The 21,761-nt window shown below is 41.4% G+C and overlaps 1 protein-coding gene across 1 annotated transcript in view; it reads right to left on the reverse strand.

The window, feature by feature from the left end:
- Window positions 1–9,546: 9,546 nt before the first annotated feature.
- DSP (desmoplakin) overlaps window positions 9,547–21,761 on the reverse strand; it is a 52,122-nt gene continuing 39,907 nt past the window's right edge. The window contains exons 18-24 of the mRNA XM_006864103.1: window positions 21,139–21,332; window positions 19,852–20,014; window positions 19,097–19,180; window positions 18,580–18,687; window positions 17,229–17,327; window positions 15,656–16,153; window positions 9,547–12,777 (exon numbers count right to left, since the gene is read on the reverse strand). Coding sequence (XP_006864165.1) covers window positions 9,547–12,777; window positions 15,656–16,153; window positions 17,229–17,327; window positions 18,580–18,687; window positions 19,097–19,180; window positions 19,852–20,014; window positions 21,139–21,332 — 4,377 coding nt within the window. The remainder of the gene's footprint in view (window positions 12,778–15,655; window positions 16,154–17,228; window positions 17,328–18,579; window positions 18,688–19,096; window positions 19,181–19,851; window positions 20,015–21,138; window positions 21,333–21,761) is intronic.

A 21,761-nucleotide genomic window follows, 5' to 3' on the forward strand; every position in this document is an offset into this window, starting at 1 on the left:
CAGAGTCGCTATGAGTCGGAGCTGACTCCCACAGCACTTAAAAACAGCATTCATTTCCTAAGAATAAGGACATTTTCCTACATACCATAACATATAAGCAAACCTAAGACAATTCATAATTCCATAATATCTAATGTTGGTAAGTGCTGATGAGTTGGTTCCAACTGATGGCGACCCAGTGCACAACAAAGCAAAGTACTACCAGATAGAACCCGTCGTGGCGGCCACTGTGTCAGTGTGTCTCATTAATGGTAAGGGTTTTCCTCTTTTCTGCTGTCCCCCTATTTTATCAAACACCATATCCTTCTCCAGGGACCGGTCCCTCATGATGACATGTCTAAAATACATGAGACAAAGTCTCTCCATCCTCGCTTCTAAGGATCTCTCATTTTTCTGGAGGTCTGTGGTTGTTGTTAAGTACCTTCAGTCCTTCTTACTCATAGTGACAACTGTTTGGGTTTCCAAGAAGCGGCTGGTGAGCTTGAACCACGACCTTGTTCAAATGATTTTGCAGTCAGCCATCCAGCGCATTAGCCCAAGGTCTGTGGTCCACCTAGTCAATATTCTCCACCAATACTTTTATTCAAATATCTAATATGCAGTTTATATTCAGGCTTCTTCAGTTGTCCCTCAAATGTCTTTTATAGTAGTTTTATTTTTTTAGACTATGATCTACATTTAGTTATTATGTCTTTTCATCCAAAAAATCACCTCTAGCCTCCACTTTTTTGTTGTTCTAATCACTGAATTTTATGAAGAGTCTCAGACAGTTGTTTTCTGAATTTGTCAGATTTTATCCCTGAGCAGGCAAGAACTACTTCCACATCAAGTGCTCTGACCCCAGACACTGTCTAGACCTCAAGTAACTCCATCTGGGATCTAGCTTTCTATCCCCTTACCCCTCACCCCCATCCCATGAACTCCTTGTCTGGCAGAGGGTGCCAACCCATACCAGGTACCCTACTTCCAGCAATTTTCTCAGGGTCCTGCTCCTATCCTTCTTCTCTTACTTTTTCTTCCCTTTTCTTTTCATTCCCTTGTCTTTTATCCTTTCTTTCTCTGCTTTTCTTTTTTCCCTTCCCTTAGTTCACCTTTTAATCTTTCTCTTAGTTTTTTCTTTACTATTCTCTTTTTCTTTTCTTCCCCCTCCCCAGTTTTGCTTCTTGTATTTTTCTCTTTCCTTGTTTTTCTTTTTCTTATTAATTATTAAATTCTTTTTTCTTGCTGTTTTTTTTCTTGTCTTTTCTTTTTGCTATTAGCTATTTTCTCTTTTTTTCTTGTTCTTGTCCCATCTGACAGTACCTACAAGGCCCAGCACACCCATACCTCCTACAGTTCCACTTACTGAACAAGGGACACTCTCCAAGACACACCAATATACAATCATTGATTAAATGCAAATACAATAGCACCCACAATGTCTCACAGAAAACATTTCGGTTCACAAAAACAAATGAGACAGTGCGGCTCAAACAAGTGACCTAACTACACAGCCAGAAGATTTTTTCTGAGGAAGAAATGGCATTGGAATTACTTAATAAGGAACTCAAAAGACTATTTAAGTTCCTTTAACAGATTGACAGAAAGATCAAGAAAAGTTGCAGATGAAAGCAAGGAGAACACAGAAAAAAACTTTAGAAGAATTCAGAAAAACACTACGAGAACAAATAGAGAAAATAAATGAAAAATTAGAAACAACACAAAAACAGCAAAAAGAAAGCCAGAAGATTAATACTAAAATTTCAGAAATAGATAATACACTGAAAGGACAAAGAAGTACACGTGAATCAATTGAAGCCCAAATTAGTGAGCTTGAAAACAAATCTCTCAATACAAATCTGCCAAAAGGAAAATCAGAAAAAATAACAACAACAAAAAAAAAATCCAAAGGAATTATAAGAATTATGCAGGACACCATCAAGAGGAATAACTTACGTACAACAGGAATTCCAGAACAAAAAGAGACCCCCCCTCAAAAAAAAGAAAAAAAGGCACAGAGAAAATTATCAAAGAGTGGGGGAAGAAATGGTCTCTAACATTATTTAAAGATGTGAAGATATGCATTCAAGAAGCTGAACAAACAAGATAGATGTGAAAAGAAAATCAGCATGACATAATCATAAATAAATTTTCCAAAATCAAAGACAAATAGAGAATCCTAAGAACAGCTTAGAAAAAAAATTAAAAGTTCTGTACAAAGCAGAACCAATTAAGACTATGCTCTGATTTTTCAGCAGAAACCATGCAAGCAAGATGGCAATGGATGGCAGATATAAAATTCTGAAAAAAAAAAAAAAAAAATGCCAACCAAGAATCATATGCCCAGCAAATTGTTCCCTAAAATATGATGGCAAAATTGGGACATTTCCAGATAAATAGATACTAAAGGAATCAGTAAAAACAAAACAAAACAGACTAACCTTCAAGAAATTCTAAAAGGAGTTATTTGGACAGAAAACCAACAATAGCAGACAACCTGAAATTAAAAAACATGCCAACATCACTCAGGAGTCATCCCAGATATAAAAATATCCATAATAAAACAAGATAAATGGAGAAAAGATTGAAGTTATCAAAGACCTCATTTTGTTTGGATCAACCATCAGCACTCATGGAAGCAGCAGTCAACAAATCAAATGATGTATTGCATTAGGCAAATCTGCTGTACAAGACCTCTTTAGAATGTTCAAGATCAAAGATGTAAGAGGACTAAGGTGTGCCTAACCCAACCCATTATATTTTCAATAGCCTCATATGCATTTGAACATTGGACAGTGAGTAAGGAAGTCCGTGGAAGAATTGATGCTTTTGAGTTATGGTGTTGGAGGAGAATATTAAAAGTACCATGGACTGCCTAAAGCACAAACCAATCTGTGCAGTCAGAATGTTCCTAGAAACCAGAATCTCCAGACTTCATCTGGCCTATTTCGGACATATTGTCAGGAGGGACCAGTCCCTAGAAAAGGACATCATGCTTGGTAAAGTGGAGGGTAGGGAAAAAAGAGGAAGCCCCTCAATGAGATGGATTGGCACAGTGGCAGCAGCAGTGATCTCAGATGTAGCACAATTGTGAGGTGGGCTTAGTGCTGAGTAGTGTTCCGTTCTGTTGTGCAGAGGGTCGCTATAAGTCGGTATGCTCTCGATGGCACCTAACAACAGCAACATGGTGAAACAAACCTATAATGCTGAAAATAGGGAACCAGAGATATCAATTTATAAAGAAGACAATTACAAAGTAAAAAGAGTAAATAATGTAGTTACAGAACTTTCAGATGGAGGGGAAGTCAAGTTGATTTCAAGATAGAACAGGGTGGTTTAAACTTGGGAAGAAATTAATACATATGTTACTTGGGTGAAGAGGAAGTCAATATACAATTGAATAGACGTGCAGGCTGAACAGTTGTGGGAAGGAGAGTAGGAGTATAACCACAAATAAATATGTAGGTTGGACAGAGAACATTTGCATATCGGTATTTACCTTTAATGCAAATATAGCCATGAACTTGGAAAAACATACAAAGGGCAAAGTTATGAAAACTTCTTACACATAACCAAACACTTTGAGGGAATGAGTTGCTGATCCTGGGGACTCAGGACCATAGTCTCAGAGGACACAAAGGTCCATTGGCATAACGTAGTCCATAAAGACAATGTTCTACATCCTAACTTGGTGAGTAGCAACTAGACTCTTAAAAGCTCATGAGTGTCAATCTAGGTGTTGATCTCTTCCAGTTAGGAGGAAAGAAGAGTGATGAAAATAGAAGACACATGGAAACAATTAGTCCGGCAGACTAATGGACCACTTGTGGAGCATCAGCCATCGCAACTCTGAGACCAGAAGAACTACCAAGTGCTCTGAAAGGGATCACATTAGCTAGTCCTGGATAGAGTGGGAGAAAATGTGGAACAAGACTCAAAACAGAGACCAGACTTACTAGCTGGATAGAAACTGGTGGAACTCTGAGATATGGCCCCCGGTTACCCTTCAGGTCTGTCACTGAACTCACCCCCATGGCTCAATTTTCAGTCAAGCAGTAGATAGGTATAGAGGGAGGACAACACTCTAGTGAGGTATGCACACCACAGAATGGTCATCCATTTGAGATCAAAAGGGCAGCATTTACCTAAGGACAAAATTCAGAAATGTGGAGAAGGAAGGATGAATGAGGAAGCATGAAACAGGGAGGAAGTGGGATGAATAACGTTACATGGAGGGGATTGCAACTGAATGTAAAACTGATGATCTGCTCTGTAGACCTTCACTCAATTTACAGTGAAAAGTTTTAAAATAGAGCCAGATACCAGGCTTACTGGTTAGATAGACAGTGGCTCTGAGTTACCCCTCAGGTTTGGACTGAACTCAATCCTATGGCTGTTATCAGCCAAACAACAGACAACAGGTCTTTAAAGTGGAACACTAACACTAGTGAAGTACACAGAAATTAGAAAAATCAATCAGTTGGGATCAAAAAAAGCAACATTCGCCCAACCACAAAATTCAAAAGGGTTAGGAAAGAAGGAATGGAAACAGGAAACATAAGGAGGAAATGGCCACATGATTTACATTCAGGAATTTGTAGTCAATGAGATAAAACAAAAGGTGCATAAATTGTTGAATGTAAAACTGATGATAAATAAAGTTCTCATTTTTTTTTTTTAAAGAATACTGCATTGAAGATTTTGTGTACTTCGTAATATATCCTTCTTAATACAGTCCATAGAAGATGTGTCTTTGAGTCTATTCCTAGTAAACCCGTTGCCATGGCAACTCCGTGTGTCAGAGAAGAACTGTGCTCTGTGGGGTTCTTAATGGCTGATGTTTTAGAGGTAGTTTGCCAGGCCTTTCTCACGAGGTAATTCTGGTTGGACTCTAACCTCCAACCTTTTGATCAGTTCATTAACACTTTGCACCCCCCAGGAATTTCCTCTTCTGGTGTGGTGCTGTGGGTCAATGCGCTAGACTGCAAAGTTGGTTTGAACTGCAAGGTTGGTGGGTGGTTCAAGCTCACCAGTCACTCCATGGAAACCGTCTGCAGGTTCGCTATGGGTCAGAACCAACTCAACAGCACTTAACAACATGAGGAATGCTAAGCTTGATTACTTTGTAAAAGCTATGTCTTCATCTCTACATTGTAATAGTCCACTTCTCCCTTGGTAACTGGTAAATAATCTGTGGGATGATCCCGTGAGGCCACATGAGGTAAATGGTAAATAATCTGTGGGATGATCCTGTGAGGCCACATGAACAACTTGTTTCCTAAAACCTTTCACATAATCCGTCCTGAGTCTACTTATTGTTACATTGTTGTGCTGATGGTTAGTTGCCATCAATTGGCACTTAAATAATAGAGCAAAACATTCAGTCTGTGCTACTTTATGATCAGTGTAGGGTTGAGTCCATTGTTTTATTGTTTCCATTGTTACCTTACCCCTTCATTGTTACATTGTTGTCAAGTGCCTTCCAATCAGTTCCCTGTATAGGGTTTTTGAGGAGGGACCCTGTTTTTGAGGAGCAGCTGGTGAGTTTGAATCATCAACCTTGTGGTTCAAACCAACTTTGAGGGTGAGTGCTTATCCTATGTCGCCAATTGTTACATTAGGAGTGGCAAATGATAATTCTCAAATACTGCCATGCCTTCTTAATTTATCAGCGGGCATTCTCCCCCTCCCATCTCCAATGTTTTGTTGTTTCACTATGAAATCAAGGGTATTTCAATACTATTGATTTAAGGCTTTTAAATTCCACATATTATACTCCACAACCATAAGTCTTGCTGGTGCTCAAATTATCACAAATTTGGCCAGTGGAAACCACTCTAAGCCACAAACAACTCCCTCTCTCCTTTGGTGTTTCCCCGTTGGTCCTGGAGTACATCCTTGTTTTGATGACCCAAGTTTACTTTGTATGTTTCCTGCCCAAGACTTGAAATGAGCTCTACCTTCTTTTTATTTCTCTGAATGGTTATACCTCTGGTCCCTTTGGGAAACTGAGAGGGGCCAAGAGTCTTTTCCCTTTTATATCATTTTTCATAATATGGACCTGATGCTAAATTTTTACTTTACTTTGTACTTGTTTCCACCAGATCAAGAAACTGTGGAGGACATTTTTGTGAACAACTCTTTCCAAAGACAAATAGCAGTTCTCATCATAAAGAATGGTGATACTGAGCATGCCAATAGCACCGTAATCAAGAGAAGTGGGTCAGTAGCTGCAAGCAGATGTGGGCTTAAAGGGCAAGTTCTGTAAGTAATTGATACACACTGTTCACATCATGAGGACCCTTACTGAAGCTGTAAATTTTATCCTTTTCTGTGGCTGCACCATGTATGGGAATGGGCATATCCCCCAACTCATCTCAGTGTCTAATGATAATTTTAGCAGCAGCTTGTATGGTGTTGAGTAAATTTACAAATTTACAAACCCTAGTTATTGTTTCAATCGGAGTAACTTCTCTTCATTGATGCTTGCGTGGCACTGCAGGATAATGCGCTGGACTGCAAAAGTCGGTTTGAACCACAAGGTTAGTGGTTTCAAACCCACCAGCCACTCCTTGGAAACCCTAGACAGGATCACAGTGATTCAGAACTGACTCCACAGCACTTAAATAAAACAAACAACCCTCTCCCTCCCTGCTACACAATCTCTTAAGGACTCCTGGTGTGGCGTTCTAGGATCAGCACTGGATGGGAACCACAAGGTTGGCAGTTCAAACCAACCAGCATTGGAGATGAGAAGGGGAATATGCTTGACCTGGATATGAAGGCACTTAAGAAACTCCATATGAGGTCGCTATCAGTCGGCATAGACTCGATGGCATACAATAACAACAACAATCTCTTAAACATCACTTCCTAAGTTAAGCATTAGCATGAGAAACTTCCTTTCTTTCTTTCCCCGAGTACCAAAAGTTGTCGGTAAATTGTTTTTTCTTCCTGTTATCTGATAAGGGCTATGTTTGCATACCATAAACACCATAGCTTCTGCCACAATGCATGACACACAATGGATCTCAATATCTGGTGGATGAAATTAATTCCAAGTTCTTATTGGGAAAGGGGATAAAGGGAAGAAATGAGTGCAGCAGAGGGAAATGACACATCCAATGGGGACTCAAAGTCTCAGCTGAAGTTCAGGGAGCATGGGGCTCACTTTCACCCTGAGTACCAAAAACTATTGATCTTTTTTTTTTTTCATTCTACATAATTGCACTTATTTTCTATCAATACAAAAAAATTTGTTTGATTGTATGATGCTCACATATGAAAGTTGTCTCCTTGATGGATTTATGTGTGTGGCTATGATGAAAGAGTCTTGCATCAGGGGGCTCATAAAGTCAGTGGATTCCTCACAGTAAGTAGCACAGTAAAAGACATAGGGGTGTTCAGTAACGTGGTGCTAATTCAGGAACAATTGTCTGAATTTCAAGTGTCTCTTTGTTCCTTACAGGCTTTTATCTCATTGTCCTTCAACAGACCTCCAGCATTCTTTAGGCATCACTTTTCATTGATTCAAGGATAATTCTTCCCAGAATAGGAGAGTAAGTCAAAAAGTATTGTTACTAGGGTTCCAGTTCATACATGCACTGATTTATTCCAAACAAAATGTGTTTAAACATGTCTCTGCAATCAATAGATGGCCAGGACAAGTTCTCAGTAATGCACTTGTCTTAGTCTCATTGGAGTATCTTCAAAAAAGAAAGGTCCAATCAAAACAGTGGCTTCCAAAAGGCTCTGCGGAAGCAATTAAACTAATGGTAGAGAGGTCAGCTCAGAAGGGAATGGCGACTGTTTTGGGGGATTCCCAAGGAGTCATCTTGATAAGAATTTTCTTGGACATGGGACAATCCCAAGAGCTTGTTATGAAGTTTTATGAAAATGGAAAACTGCACTGGTAAGAAAATGGCCCGGAAAGTCTTTGAGGAGAGCAAGAATTGTCCTATAAGAATTTTGTTGGGAAACCTTACCAATCCATCCCCACAGTCCTGAACTTGCCCCTTCAGACTTCTTTTCTGTTCCCCAAACTCAAAGAACATTTCAAAGGAACACAGTTTGATTCCTTAGAGCATATCAAAACTGCGACTCTGATGTGGTACAAATGAAACAGTGCAGAGAGAGATGGGAACACCATCTTCAGAAATGTATAGACCTTGATGGAGGATGTATCAAGGAATAATAGCTTTACATTTTGATACTTTTATTTAATAAAGGTTTCTGTGATTTGGCAGCAATATCTTCTGGCTTACCCTCATATACTAGAACTGGGTACTGACCTCAGAATTTCAAGCATCTCTTTACATGGGCTTCTTTCTCAAGCTTCTCAAGGAATGTTGAAAGAACCAAGAGTTCTAACAAGAATTCAAAGCTAAAATGCTTTCTAATGGTGTTCTTTAATAGGTATTGAGGACACAAATGGTTTTAGACATATATTAAACTAGATGAAAGCTGTTGTTAAATGTCCCTAGGTGCATGCTGTTGTTGTTGTTAAGTACCATGGAGTTGGTTCTGACTCATAGTGACCCTGCCCAGGGTTTCCGAGGCTGTAATTCTTTATGGGAGCAGAATGCCTCATCTTTCTCCCGCGGAACTGCTGGTAGTTTCAAACTGCTGACCTTGAGGTTAGCAGCCTGATTCGTAACCACTACGCTACCAGAGCTTCTTCCCTAGGTGCATGTTGTTGTTAAGTGCCTTCGAATCGGTTTTGATCCATAGCGACCCTGTACAGGGTTTCCGAGGGTGTAAATCCTTACGGGAGTAGAAAGCCTCATCTTTCTCCCGCGGAGTTGCTGGTAGTTTCGAACCGCTGACCTTAAGGTTCGCAGCCCGATTCGTAACCACTACGCTACCAGAGCATAAGCAGTATTAAATCAAACCACAAACATTTCAAAAGTCTAAAAGTTTATTGCCAGAATAGCAAACTTCATAAAGACACCTTTTAAAAAGTACATTGGCAATGATAAGCAAAATAAACAGAAAACTTTGACTAAACAAAAGCAAAGATCATTGCTGTCATGCACATACAGTCAAATGATACCAAACCAAAGAAGAACATTTGGAAGATGCGGGTTATACAATCCACATTAAAAACCTAAAGGAGACATTCCAAAACACTTGGGTTTTAGGGGGAAGGGAAACTTCTTAGTACAGAAAATGATAGCATTTAGATGAGAAACAGAATGATGACTAAAATAGTAATTATCCATTTTTTATCTCCAGTCTGCATTATCTGCCTACAAGAATTCAAGAAGAGATAGTCAAATATCTAAACACAGAAGGGAAGAAAGACATTCTGAGCTCAATTTGTATTATCCTTACAATTGATTACTATCTCATATATACTACATTCAAGGTGTATTATGTTAGTTAAGATAAGCTAAGAAGATCAAAAGCCAGAACGACCTTTACTATTTGATTTCAAATATGACTATATTTTTGTAAGCCAAGCAATATTACCCCTCCTACAAGCACTTTTTGATTACTAGCATTATTTAATAAAGTGAAAATTCATATAAAAGAAGTCAAGGTGTAGCAACCATTTCCAGCTGACCACTAATGCCCAATAGAACTAGTGCTAAATGAGTAAGAATAAGTGTAGGAAGAATTTCCTGTTGCATCAAAACTGCCCCTCCGGGACCCACTGCGGGAACCTGAGCGAGAGCCAGACCGAGAGCCCGAGCGGGAGCCAGACCGAGAGCCGGGGGCAGAAGACATGTTATAAGGGCTAGGCAAGCCTTTAGATGAAACTGAGGCTGCTTCCAGAAGGCGTAACCCCGTGATGTCTTCTACCATGGAGCGGTTCACGGCATCCTTGTATGATATTTTCAATTTGGTTTTGGGGCAGGTCAGGATTTTGGCATAACTGCTGGTGTCTTGCAGCCTCTGAGCTGCTCGGCCATCGATGAAGCCTTTTCTGATGGCTTCCTCAGTGCTTATCCTCCCATGCACTTCTGGGTCAACGAGACCGCCTGTAAGGTATTGGAACTCCAGGAAGCGCTGCCCTGCCTCATAAGGAAGCCACTTTTCTTTCACGGCCTCTGCTGCCGACATCTTCTTCTTTCCCTTCACCCCTTCAAAGCCAATGAAGGCTTTCTGCGCAGGTTTCAGCCTGGTGGCCATATCCTGGTCAATCAGACCCTGGGAGACGGCATCCTGGAGTAACAGCTTCTGACCAGTGGTTGGGTGGATGATGCCGCCTGTGCAGGCCTGAGCTTCCAGAAGCCTCTGGCCTGTGATGCTATCCACAATGCCTCGCTCTATACCTTCCGAAATGGAGATTTTCTCCAGGTTTTCTGTGTCAAAGATGGCCGCAATGGGGCTTGATTCCTCCAGGGGGTCAGACAGAGAGCTGCTCCTAATGGTTAAATTCCTGACACTAGATATGGTTGAAATCTTACTTACAGAATCATGCCGAGAACTGCTAAAAACATCATCGCTGACACCACCACCCAGGCCACTGCTGTTGCTATTTTTTAAGGAGATCATATCAGCAAATTGAGTGAGGCTGAGGCTACCAGACCGGTACTGCTCAAAAAACTTCCTGTCAACGAGGCCCTTGTCAATGGCATCCTGAATATCATACTGACCACCTGTTTTCCTATCTACCAGGACCACCCTGGTAGAGCCGTCAGATCCAGTGATGGTGATTTCTTCCCACTCGCATTCCTGCTCACACAGTTCTTTAAAAGTTTCGTAATCGATCAGGCCCTTCTTATAGGCCTCCTGAACAGACATCTCCTTGTTGGTTTCTGGGTCAACTATGACCACTCTACGCTTCCTGAGGGTATTCTTTTGGGATGTCTGCACCTGCTTCTTCTTTTCTTTCAGAGGCAGGAGACAGAGCCCTGTTTCCTCATCCTTAATGCATCTTTCCTTTAGCTGCAGATAGGTAAGGTTTTCTTCAGTATTAGGGTCAAAAAATCCCTTTGTATCATCGCTTGGATCTGAGAGAATCTCACTGAGCTCCTCGTTGAAATATCCCCTTTTGTAGGCCATGTCAACTGGTAAACGATGGCTCTCTTTGGGATCAATGATGCCCCCAGTTGCAATCTGGGCTTCTAACAAGCGAATGCCATGACCCTTTTCAATGAGCTCCTTGTTCATGGCTTGGAACAAAGAGATGATGTTGCCTGTCTCAGGATCATTGTACCCAGTGACAGCTCGCTCTGCCGACAAGAGCTTCTCTTTAAATTCAATGCCCACCAGACCTCTTTTATAGGCTTCTTCGACAGGTAACCTCAAATTGCTAACAGGATCCACTATAAAGCCAGTAGCAGCTTGGGCTTCAAGTAACTCCAGAGCAGTACCGGGTCGGACCAAGCCAATTTTCATGGCCTCGTAAATCCCAAGCTTCTGTTTTGTGGTCTCATTGTATATGCCTGCTATGCAGCTTGAACCCTGGAGGAAGTCCTTGATTCTCTCACCAACCTCATCATAAGAAATCTGCCCAGATTCAAGTTCATTTACAGTGGATGGTCTCAATATGCCAGAATTGACTAGCTCAGTGACGGTTACAGGTTGTCTAATTCCTTGGAAGGACATGCTTCTCTTCTGAACTGACAGCAAGAGCAGTCCAGTGTGGGGTTCGATTCTGCACCGTTCCTTCAGCTGCATGTAACTGACCTTCTTCTTGGTGATTGGATCCACAAAGTTTTTCTGACTGTCTCGGGGATCGTTCAGTGATCGATACAAATCCCTGTCAATCAGTCCACGGGCCAGGGCCACATCTTTTGGCAAAAAGACACTGTTGACAGGATCCACGACACCCCCAGACGCAATCTGGGCTTCCAACAGTCGCATTCCGGTTTCTCTATCAATCAGATTTTTCTTGATAGCCTCAGACACAGATACTGTCTTGCCTGAAAATGGATCATCAAAGCCCGTGATGGCTTTTTCTGCTGTGTATATCTGCTGACGGTCATCAAAATCAATAAGGTCCCGGGCAATGGCAGTGTCAACATTTAGCTTCTCATTCCTATGGGGGTCAATGATCCCACCAGTGGCTGCCTGCGCCTCCAGAAGCATGACTGTGGACTCTGGAGTGATTAATTTCTTTCTCTTGGCCTCAACCAAAGAATACTTGTCCTTAGGAGACGCAGAAGCTCCTGCAATAGCTCCTGCACCCCGTAGGAATGGTTGGATGTCGGATGCAACTTCTTCCACCGACTTCTTCCCCTTCATCAGCTTGTCCAAGGTCGTCTTGTCGATCAGTTGGCACTCATAGAGCTGCATGGCCGTCACCTTCTTCCTCAGCCCGTCGAACACCAGCTTCGAGGTGTCGACTGTCCACTCGTACTCGGTCTGGGTCTCCCGATGGGACCCATAGGGGCGCTGTCTGAGCTTGTCAATCTCTCTCTGCAGCCGGGAGCGCTCAGTCTCCAGCTGGGACTGTGTCTCCCTGGAAGAGTCCTCCAGCTTGCGCCTGCACCTCTCTTCAATCCTCTTGATCTCTGCCTGGAGTCTCTCAATCTCACTCCTCAGGCTGTTCTTCTCTCTCTCACTCTTTTCTCTCTCGGATTCAATCTTTCTAATGGCCTCCTCCTTGCGGGAATATTGTGTTTTCCACTGATTTAGGTCGTTCTGGATCTGCTGTTTCTCACACTCGAGGCGCTGCTTCACCCTGCTTTCTGCCTCCAGCGTTGTTTTTGCACGGTTCAGCTCATCTTCCAGCCTTTGCAGCCTTGCCTTATCTTGTTCCAGGACTTTGATTTTCACCAGGAGGCTCTCTCTTTCTTGTACCACCTGAGTACACTGACTTTTTGATTCCTGAATCCTGTTAGATGCCTGGAATTTAAAGAGAAAAGAAATGGGGAAAATAATGCTTTTATCACATCATATTACTTTCATAATTGCTACTTTTCCTCTCTTTTTAAAAAACAAAAACTGGTCTACTTATTTCCCCTTTCTATAGTTTCCTTGAATATACAAGGGAGCTTCAAAATGTTTGTGGAAACATGGACTTGAAAGATAATGGAATTTTCCCATAAACTTTTGGAAGCTCTCTTGTACTGTTGACTTGTTCGATTACAAATCATAGATAAAATTCTGTAAATCTATGTTGCCACTTTGATAAATGGCTTCATACTTACTTTTTTTTAAAATTTTTCCCATAGAAGGAACTAAGAGAAGTTATGACCTTGTTTTACTTGTGGTTTGAAAAAATATGGGGAATTTGCATCATACCTGCTAATATCTATAGTTTGCCTGTTTTAGCTATACTAGCATGCTTAATAAAACCAAACATATGGATCTAAGAAGGGATTCAAAAAGTTCATGGAAAAAAATTCCAGTATCTTTTAATTACATTTTTCCACAATCTTTTTGAGGAACCCTCATACACACCCCCCCCAACACCCAGCACCACACAAATATTGTCTATAGAAGTCAAATGTAGTAGAAGTTAATTTTAAATAAGAAAAGCTAGAGAAAAAAAAGAAATACATTTAGATAATGATGAAAAGAAAATAGAATAATGCATGCAGAAAAAAATCATCTAAGCAAGCAAGCCAACGTGATTTTAAAATTGCAGAGAAAACCGCTTTGTTAATTATCTGACTTTTAATTTAGAAAAATTTTAATTACAAACATTACATCAGGGCTCACTAAATAGGAGTTGTAGTCTAGAAAATAGAGCGGAACATTCAGCAGAAGTGATTTCAGACGTTACATGCATGCTAAAGTTCTTAAAAACAGATTATTTCAAAGCACTTGGCTGGATTATGATTTGTACTAGGTCAATAATTAAAAAAATAAAACACACTCTTGTAAGCATGCACTTAGGCAGCAAGAGCATAATTGAGATTAGCAGAGAAAAGAGTGAATTATTTCAGAGACAGGGAAGCCATGATCAAATATTTGTGAATACCTCTAATGCCTGCTTTTGGAATTTCTCAATTTCCTGTCTCAAATTTTCCCTCTCTCTCTGTAAATCGTTAATCAGTCCCTGCAGTTCCAGGGTCCGGTTGTTGCTGATTTGCAGCTGGCTCCTGAGTTCTGCAATGGTTGCGTTTTTGTCAGAGTCAGCTTCGCTGCGGCCCCTCCTCAGGTCGTCGTACTCCAGCCTCAGGTTCCTCAGCTCCTCCTCCAGCATCAGGTGCTCCTTGGTCAGGTTCTCCGTGAGCGACTGCAGCCGCTCGATTTCTATTTTGCTCTCATTTAAGCTCCGGCTCTTATCTTCTATGGCCTTCTGGAAGTGCTCATTCCTTACATGTGCCTGTTTGACGTTTTCTTGTTCCTGGAGCAGCTGCCGTCTCAGGGCTTCGAGCTCCGAGGCCAGCCTCCTTAGCTCCTCCTGTGTCTTCTGCTTGTCCCTCACGTGGCCATCCAGCACATCTCTCTGCTGCCGGAGGTCATCCTCACTCCTCTTTTTCACAATGGACGCCTCCTCCAGCTGCTGGGTCAGGCTGGTGACTTTGATCGCCTGCTCTTTCAAAGACCTCCTCATGCCCTCCAGTTCGTCCTCCAGCTTCTTCCTCTTGGTGGAGTCTTCTGAGGCTGTCCTTTTCAGCCGATTCAGCTCCTCTTCCGCTCTCTGCTTCTGCAGCTGTAAGTCTTTCAGTGAGCTCTGGAACCTCGTGATATCCTGGTCTTTCACGGTCCTCTCCTGTGAAATCCTCTCATAGTCAATTCTCAGGCGTGTGAGCTCTTGCTCCTGGACCTTCAGTTTGCTGATTGTCTCTGTTGCACTACTGTTGGCTTTCTGCAGATCATACTGGACCCTTTGCAATTTGGCATTTTCGTCTTCCAGGCACTTCCTTTCATTTGTTTCTGTTTCTATCAGCTGTTTTAATCTTTCTATCTCCTTGTTTTTATCCTGGATGGTTTTAGCAGCATCGTCTAGAGACTGCTTGTATCTCGTGCTCTCTTCACTTCGAATCTGTGTGACCTGGCGCAGCTCGATCTCCAGCTGCTGTTTCCTCTGTGACATCTCAGAGCCAGTGACCTTCTGCTGTTGCATGTTTTCTTCGACCCTCCTAAGGTTCTCTGTGGTCTGGGCTAGTGTGCTTTTAAGCCTCTTTATCTCCTCAGACAAGCTCCTGTTTTCTCTGGTGAGATTGTCGACTTGGGCTCGGTAACCGCTGGTGTCTTCTTCTTTCTGCATGGTGAGCTGGTGGATGGTGGTCTTGGTGATGTTGATTTCAGTCTCAAATTGGTTTTTTAAGCTGATGATCTCTTCATCGTAACTGTTTCTTACCTTAGCCAGTTCATTTTCATATTCCCAGCGGCGCTTAGCTTCCTCCTGAAACTCAACTTTGAGTCTCTCAATCTCTTTGTTTTTGTCCTGGATGGTCTTGGCCGCTTCCTCCAGGGACTGCTTGTGCCTGGCATTGTCCTCAGAGCGCTGCTGGATGATCTGCTTGAGTTCTATCTCCAGGTGCTGCTTCTTCTGCATTATCTCGGAACCGCAGGCCTTCTGCTGCAGGGCGTTCTCCTCCGCCCTCCTGCGCTGCTCCGTGGTCTGCAGGATGTTGTCATTCAGCCTCACAATCTCGTCCTTTAGGTCCCGATTTTCCCTTGAGAGTCTATCAAGCTGGTTTCTAAGGTTTTTGGAATCATCCTCCTTTTGCATGGATATCTCCTTGATGGTAGTCTTCGTAATGTTAATCTCGGTTTCAAACTTGTTCCTTAAATTACTCATCTCCTCATTATAATGGTTTCTTACCTTTGCCAGCTCATTCTCATATTCTCTCTTCCGGTTGCCCTCCTCCTGAAGAAGGACCCTCAACCTCTCTATCTCGTACTCCTTCTCCTTGATGGCTTTCTCAGACTCCAGTTTTTGCCAGCCAAGATTCTCCTTTTCACACTGCCTGGCTTTCTGCAGCTGGTCATAGTCGTTCTTCTGCTGGTCAAATCTGTCCTCCACAGTCTTTCTTCGTCTCTTCTCATCTTCAATCTCGTAAGTGAGCCTGGTGATTTTCTCATTGAGCTCTTTGATTTGGCCATAGCACTTGTCAAGGTTCTGTTTCGCCGACTTTCCATCCAGCTCAGCTTGCCTCTTCAGCTCCTCCAGGCTCACAAGCTTTGCTTTGAACTGGGAACACTCTGCCTGGTATTTCTGCAGGTTCTGATCCAGGAATTTGTTCTTATTGCAGTTTTCAGAGTTGGCGTCACGGGCCAGTCTGAGTTCCTCCTCCAAAACTTCAATCTTGGTATTTTTCAGCTGTAGAAGTAAAATCAGAAATTATGTTGAAAGAGAAACACCTCACATCACAAGACAAAGACAGTATTTTCCCCTTCTGGACCAATGTGCCCTCTCATTCCCCCATTTCTATTCACACACACACACACATGCACACAACACATACAGACACATATGATATGCAGACAGACAGACATACTCCCCCTATCACACACACACTCAGTTTCCACCATATACACTCCACCACTACATATATAAACACCAACTGCATGTACATGCAGACACATACATACAACCTACACGCAAACACATAAAGTGCGTTATAAGACAGAAACTACAAAAATTTAAGAATCTGGATTCTTGTCATAATTCTTTTAACTGTTTCTATTAATAATTTCCATTAACTATCACGATCTTAGAAAGCAATATATCATTTTTGGGTCTTAGTTTTCTAATCTTCAAAATGGAGTGTTTTTTCCAAAGATCAAAAGCTTTTGATTTTATGAATGCTGTCCCCTGATTTCAAAGTATAAAGTGTATTTCCATATAAACTCAACTATTAGAAAAGAGAAGTAAATTAAACAACCACCCTACATTAAAATATCAACTCCAACTAGTTCAGGATATTCTTATGCTTGATTCAAAACAAAGAATTAAAGCAAACTCCTTGGCCAGATATTAAGCAAAATGGTTTTATGGCAAAATACAGTAGCTGCAGTGTTTGAAGTATCACGTAAGTCCATTTAGAACAGTGTAATTGAACATGGGTCTAACTCCAGGCTTAACCCACAAACTATATCATTATTAAATGTTTAGGGAAAATATCGTTTTGCCAGTGTACATCCATATCCATGCTATAAAGGAGCTCTGGTAGCGTAGTGGTTACGAATCGGGCTGCGAACCTTAAGGTCAGCAGTTCGAAACTACCAGCCACTCCGCAGGAGAAAGATGAGGCTTTCTACTCCCGTAAAGATTTACACCCTTGGAAACCCTGTACAGGGTCGCCATGGGTCGGAACTGACTCGATGGCACTTCACATCAATAAGGTTTTATTCTATTTCATTTGATGCCCCAAGGAAATAAAGTAATAAATCACCTTCAGATCTTCCAAACTCTTCAACATCTCACTTAAGAATCTGTAATAATCTCCAGACCTTGTAAGTAGTTCTATGTATCGAGCATGCATGTCTGCAGCCTTAGAGAAAAGGGAAGAAAAGGATATTGGATTGAAAAACAGTCCTAATCAAGTTGACTTATTTTGTTTTCTAAAATAATAGTGAAATAATAATATAAAGAGCAAACTCCTTCATGTGTGCTAATTCCAAAATGTAGAAGTCCAACACAGCAAAGAGTTAAAAATACTGCATTCCATCCTCATGGCTCCAGACTGCTTCCCCTAAACCACCTGACAGGCCATGTCTCTGGCATCTTTGGAAAGACGTTGCCTTTTAGAAGCTTACATTTGTGTCACTTTGAGACATCTCCCTCACTAAACCCAGAAAATTAAGCTCAATTCTGCAAAGCTTTTAAGGTACCAATGACAGGTTCAGACTGATGAGCTCTTGCATCAATGACTCACACTGGGGCCCGGGGATGGAGGGTGGGGGAGTGCATAACCTGCTATTGAACCTTTTTGAATGGTTATTTATGAGGTGCAGAAAGCCAGCTGACTTTTCATTCAGGGATACTGGGAGTCAGATCCCCTGGGAGCCATGATGTAATTTATCTTGGTCAAGAGGTAAGGTTAATAAAGACTTTGGAAGATGGGAGCTCAGTGGAGCTTTCTGGTTGGAGCAGAGCACCCCTATGGGTGATGAAACTCTGCACTGGAATCCTCCCTCATCTTCCTGTATGTGTCTCACCCAATGCATATCTCTGTTCACATCCTGTTTGGTTATAATCAATCAGTATGGGATATTCTCCATGAACTCTGTGAGTTATTACAGGGAATCCTGAACCCACAGTGACAGTCAGCAGGGGCTAGCATCTGCCTATTTGGCAATCTGAAGGACTGTGTCCTTTTAACTTGTGTGCTCTGGTCTGGCCTGGGGTGGCCAGGGATGACAGAGAGAAGGGCTGGCTAGTCTGAAGTGGAAGAAGTAAAGCTTGCAACTGATACCCCCCCGACCCAGCCCCCAGTAGCTGGTGAGAAACAATACTGACGATAGAGTGGCTGGCAACAAGGTTGGAAAGGTGGGAAGGTGAGGACTGGATCCAGTTCCAAGTAGAAATTAGTCATATAGTTAGCAATAAAGTGGGATACTGCCCAACCTGCTCTTTGTGGTGCACAGCTGATGTAGTTAAAGTAATGGTCTATCATAAGGAATGGATTTCAGGGACTAGAGGGAGGTCAGGGAAGGAGACGTGGGGGGGGGGGGGGGGGGGGGAGGCAGCAGCAACGGCAGAGTTTAAAAGATATGCAATGACATATATGAACACATACATACCTCTTGCATAATCACCCCTGAAGGGGACTGAACCATAGTTCTCTTGATAGGTATGTTAAGTAGAGTTTCCAGTCCTGAGGTGTATGATGCAAGTTGCAGTTCATAATCCTGCAAAGTAGTAACGTTAAAGGAAAACATTCTTAAAAGACTTTAAATGACAGCTAAGATTCCACACTTATAAATCAGCAAGCTGTATTTCTAATGACCAAGGCCAAAGCTATTGTGAACCTGCTTGGTGTCCCAGCTGCTAAATATCACATCTTCATATGCTGATGTGGTATTTCTGTATATGCAGCTAGCTGAAAGAGTAAAGATCACTCACTCCCTTGGATATTGGCCAATTTGTAATGTATGCAAGTAAATGGATAAACTTTCATGGCTTATTCAAGACAAAATACGTCAAAGCCATAATCATTATGCTCAAGAAGTTGAGAAATCTTTCAAGTAAGTGACTGAGTAAACAGCCCGGCTAATAATACTCCTGATGAAATATGAATGCTTGATGAAACCAACATACCTTAATTGAATTTGCACAAAGTTCGGAAATTTTTTGTACTTCTTCTGATTTGTCTCGTTTGCCACATATTTCATTGTGCAAGTTCTGTACAAAAAATACATACATATAAATGTTAGTTCATGAATATCTTAAACATTACTTGGCTTTTCAACTACTGTTGCTTTGTGCCTCAGTTTGCTGCTACATACGCTTAAAATAAAGGAGCTCTGGTAGCGTAGTGGCTACGAATCGGGCTGCGAACCTTAAGGTCAGCGGTTTGAAACTACTGGCTGCTCCGCGGGAGAAAGATGAGGCTTTCTACTCCCGTAAAGATTTACACCCTTGGAAACCCTGTACAGGGTCGCTATGGGTCGGAACCGACTCGACGGCACTTAACAACAACAACAACAACGCTAACTTCATAACATTACAGACAAATCTTAAAAGATAAGCTTTTTTTTCACTCAGAAAAATAAAAACCTTTAACTTCTTATTATCTAAGAGTTTACTTCCTAGTTAGCACTGCTTTCTGGTCTTAGCCATCCCAGTTTCCAAGGATATTTTATGACAGCATGCGAGGAACAACATTTTCAAGTACATAATTGCAGTTCTTTGTAAATATTTCCATTGTTTGTCCTCTTTAAGCGTCTACAAGTTGAACCAATAGTATTATATGAGAATTATTTCTAACCTATTGTTTCCTCTGTGAAAACCAGAAGAAAATACAGTTTATATTCAATCTCAAAACGGTGATGGAATGACAAATTGTCTTATACCTTCTGCTCATTCAAAAATCTCATGACGGTATTGGAATCACCAAATTTCATGGATTCTAAGGAATCCTGGCGACGTTTGGCATCGTACATCCACTTGCAGAAAGCCTGATAGTTATCACGGTAATTCCTCAGTTGCTTGATCTGTTTCTCCAGGTCCCACAATCTGAGGAAAACAGATACAATACAATTATGAAAGTACTGCTAGTGTTCATCAAACTATATTAACATAGAGTTAACATGTTGTTGTTAAGTGCCACCAACTCATTGCATCCAAGGAGCGGCTGGTGGGTTAGCAGTCCAGTGCTTACCCTACAGTGCCACACCAGGACTTTATCTGACGCAGCGATTCCACTACAAGAGGACTGAAATATATGCCCACACAAAATCTCATACATGAATGTTCATGACAGCATTAATTCTGACAGCTGAAAAGTGGAAATAACTCAAATGTCCATCAATCTATGAAACAGGTAACAGGGAGGAACTGTCAATGGGTACAGAGTTTGTTTTGGGTGATGAAGATGTTCTAGAATACATTATGGTGATGGCTTTGCAACTGCAGATATAGTAAAAACTACTGAATTGCAAGCTTCAAGTGAGTAGATTTTATAGCATGAGAATTACATGCCAATAAAGATGCTTTTTTTTCAAAAAGCACTGTCAGTAAAATGGACTACAAGCAAAGCAGTTTGGGAGATTTTTTTTAAGCTCCTATTTGCTATAAGGCGTTCCTTTTTTATATAAGATTTCATTTTTATAAGGTTTTGATAACACTAACTCATTCCCACAGTCATAACAGGAGTTAATGGGACACAAAATGCATGCTAAATAGCTTGCACCATTTCTCTAAGGATAGCACCTAGCTCATGTTGGTTCTGCCTTGGCTATTTTCATGTACTGTCTTTCCATGTCAAATAAAGCTGGTTATAGACAGTCCCTGAAAGAAGCATCTATTATGCCTACCTGTAAAACCAGTTGCTGTTGAGTTGACTCAAACTTGTAGGGACCCCATGTGTGTCAGAGCAGAAAAGTGCTATCTAAGGGTTTCAAAGGCTGATTTATCAGAAGCAAATCACTAGGCCCTTCTTCCCAGGTGCATCCAAGTGGACTCAAACCACCAAGCTTCAGGTTAGCAGCTGAGCATGTTAACCACTGGCAGCACCCAGGGACACCTAGGATGCAGATATTATATACAAAACCAAGCCATTCCTTTTTGTAGTCACCACTTCAAAAGCACGGCTTGGGAACAATCAGATGGGAGGAAAATAAGGGAGGAGGCTGGCTCACCTGTAGTCTATCTGTTTGTCTATTCTTTGCCAGCGATCAGTCAGCTGTGTGACCTTTTCACTAAACTTTCCAAGCTCTAAGTCATACAGTGGGTATTGCTGGGAAGTCTGGGAGTGGATTTGCTGGGCTTTCTGCAGCTCTGTCTTCATGGTGGCCAGCAGGGACTTCTTCAAATTCAGGTCATTTTTTATTTTCTGCAAAAGACATTAAATGAGTACAAAGTAATCTCTTTTCTCATCTTGTGCTACAGTGCGAATCCCCACTACCAACAAAAAAGATGATAAAACTCTGAATATTTGTATTTTCAGGTGATGAGAATCGATTCAGGAAAATAAATGTACTGATGGCTTTTTCCAATATTTGTCCCATATGAGGTCCCTTGTGCTACCGTGTTCAAAAGGAACTCGATATGTAAATTAGTTTGGGAATCGCTACATATTAGATTCCATTTTTTAATAAATACAATGTGTGTTAACACATTAAAAGTTTTGAGAAGTCTTACAGTTTAAAAAACCAATGTAAGTAACTATGTATAATTCAGCATTCCTGAAAGGAATTTCACTAATTTCACATAGTTCCTGCTCTGGAAAACAGTGTCCAAAAAGTACTGATATCACCCATGT

This window comes from Chrysochloris asiatica, unplaced genomic scaffold (assembly GCF_000296735.1).
Source record: "Chrysochloris asiatica unplaced genomic scaffold, ChrAsi1.0 scaffold00060, whole genome shotgun sequence".
In the NCBI taxonomy this organism is placed as follows: Eukaryota; Metazoa; Chordata; class Mammalia; order Afrosoricida; family Chrysochloridae; genus Chrysochloris; species Chrysochloris asiatica.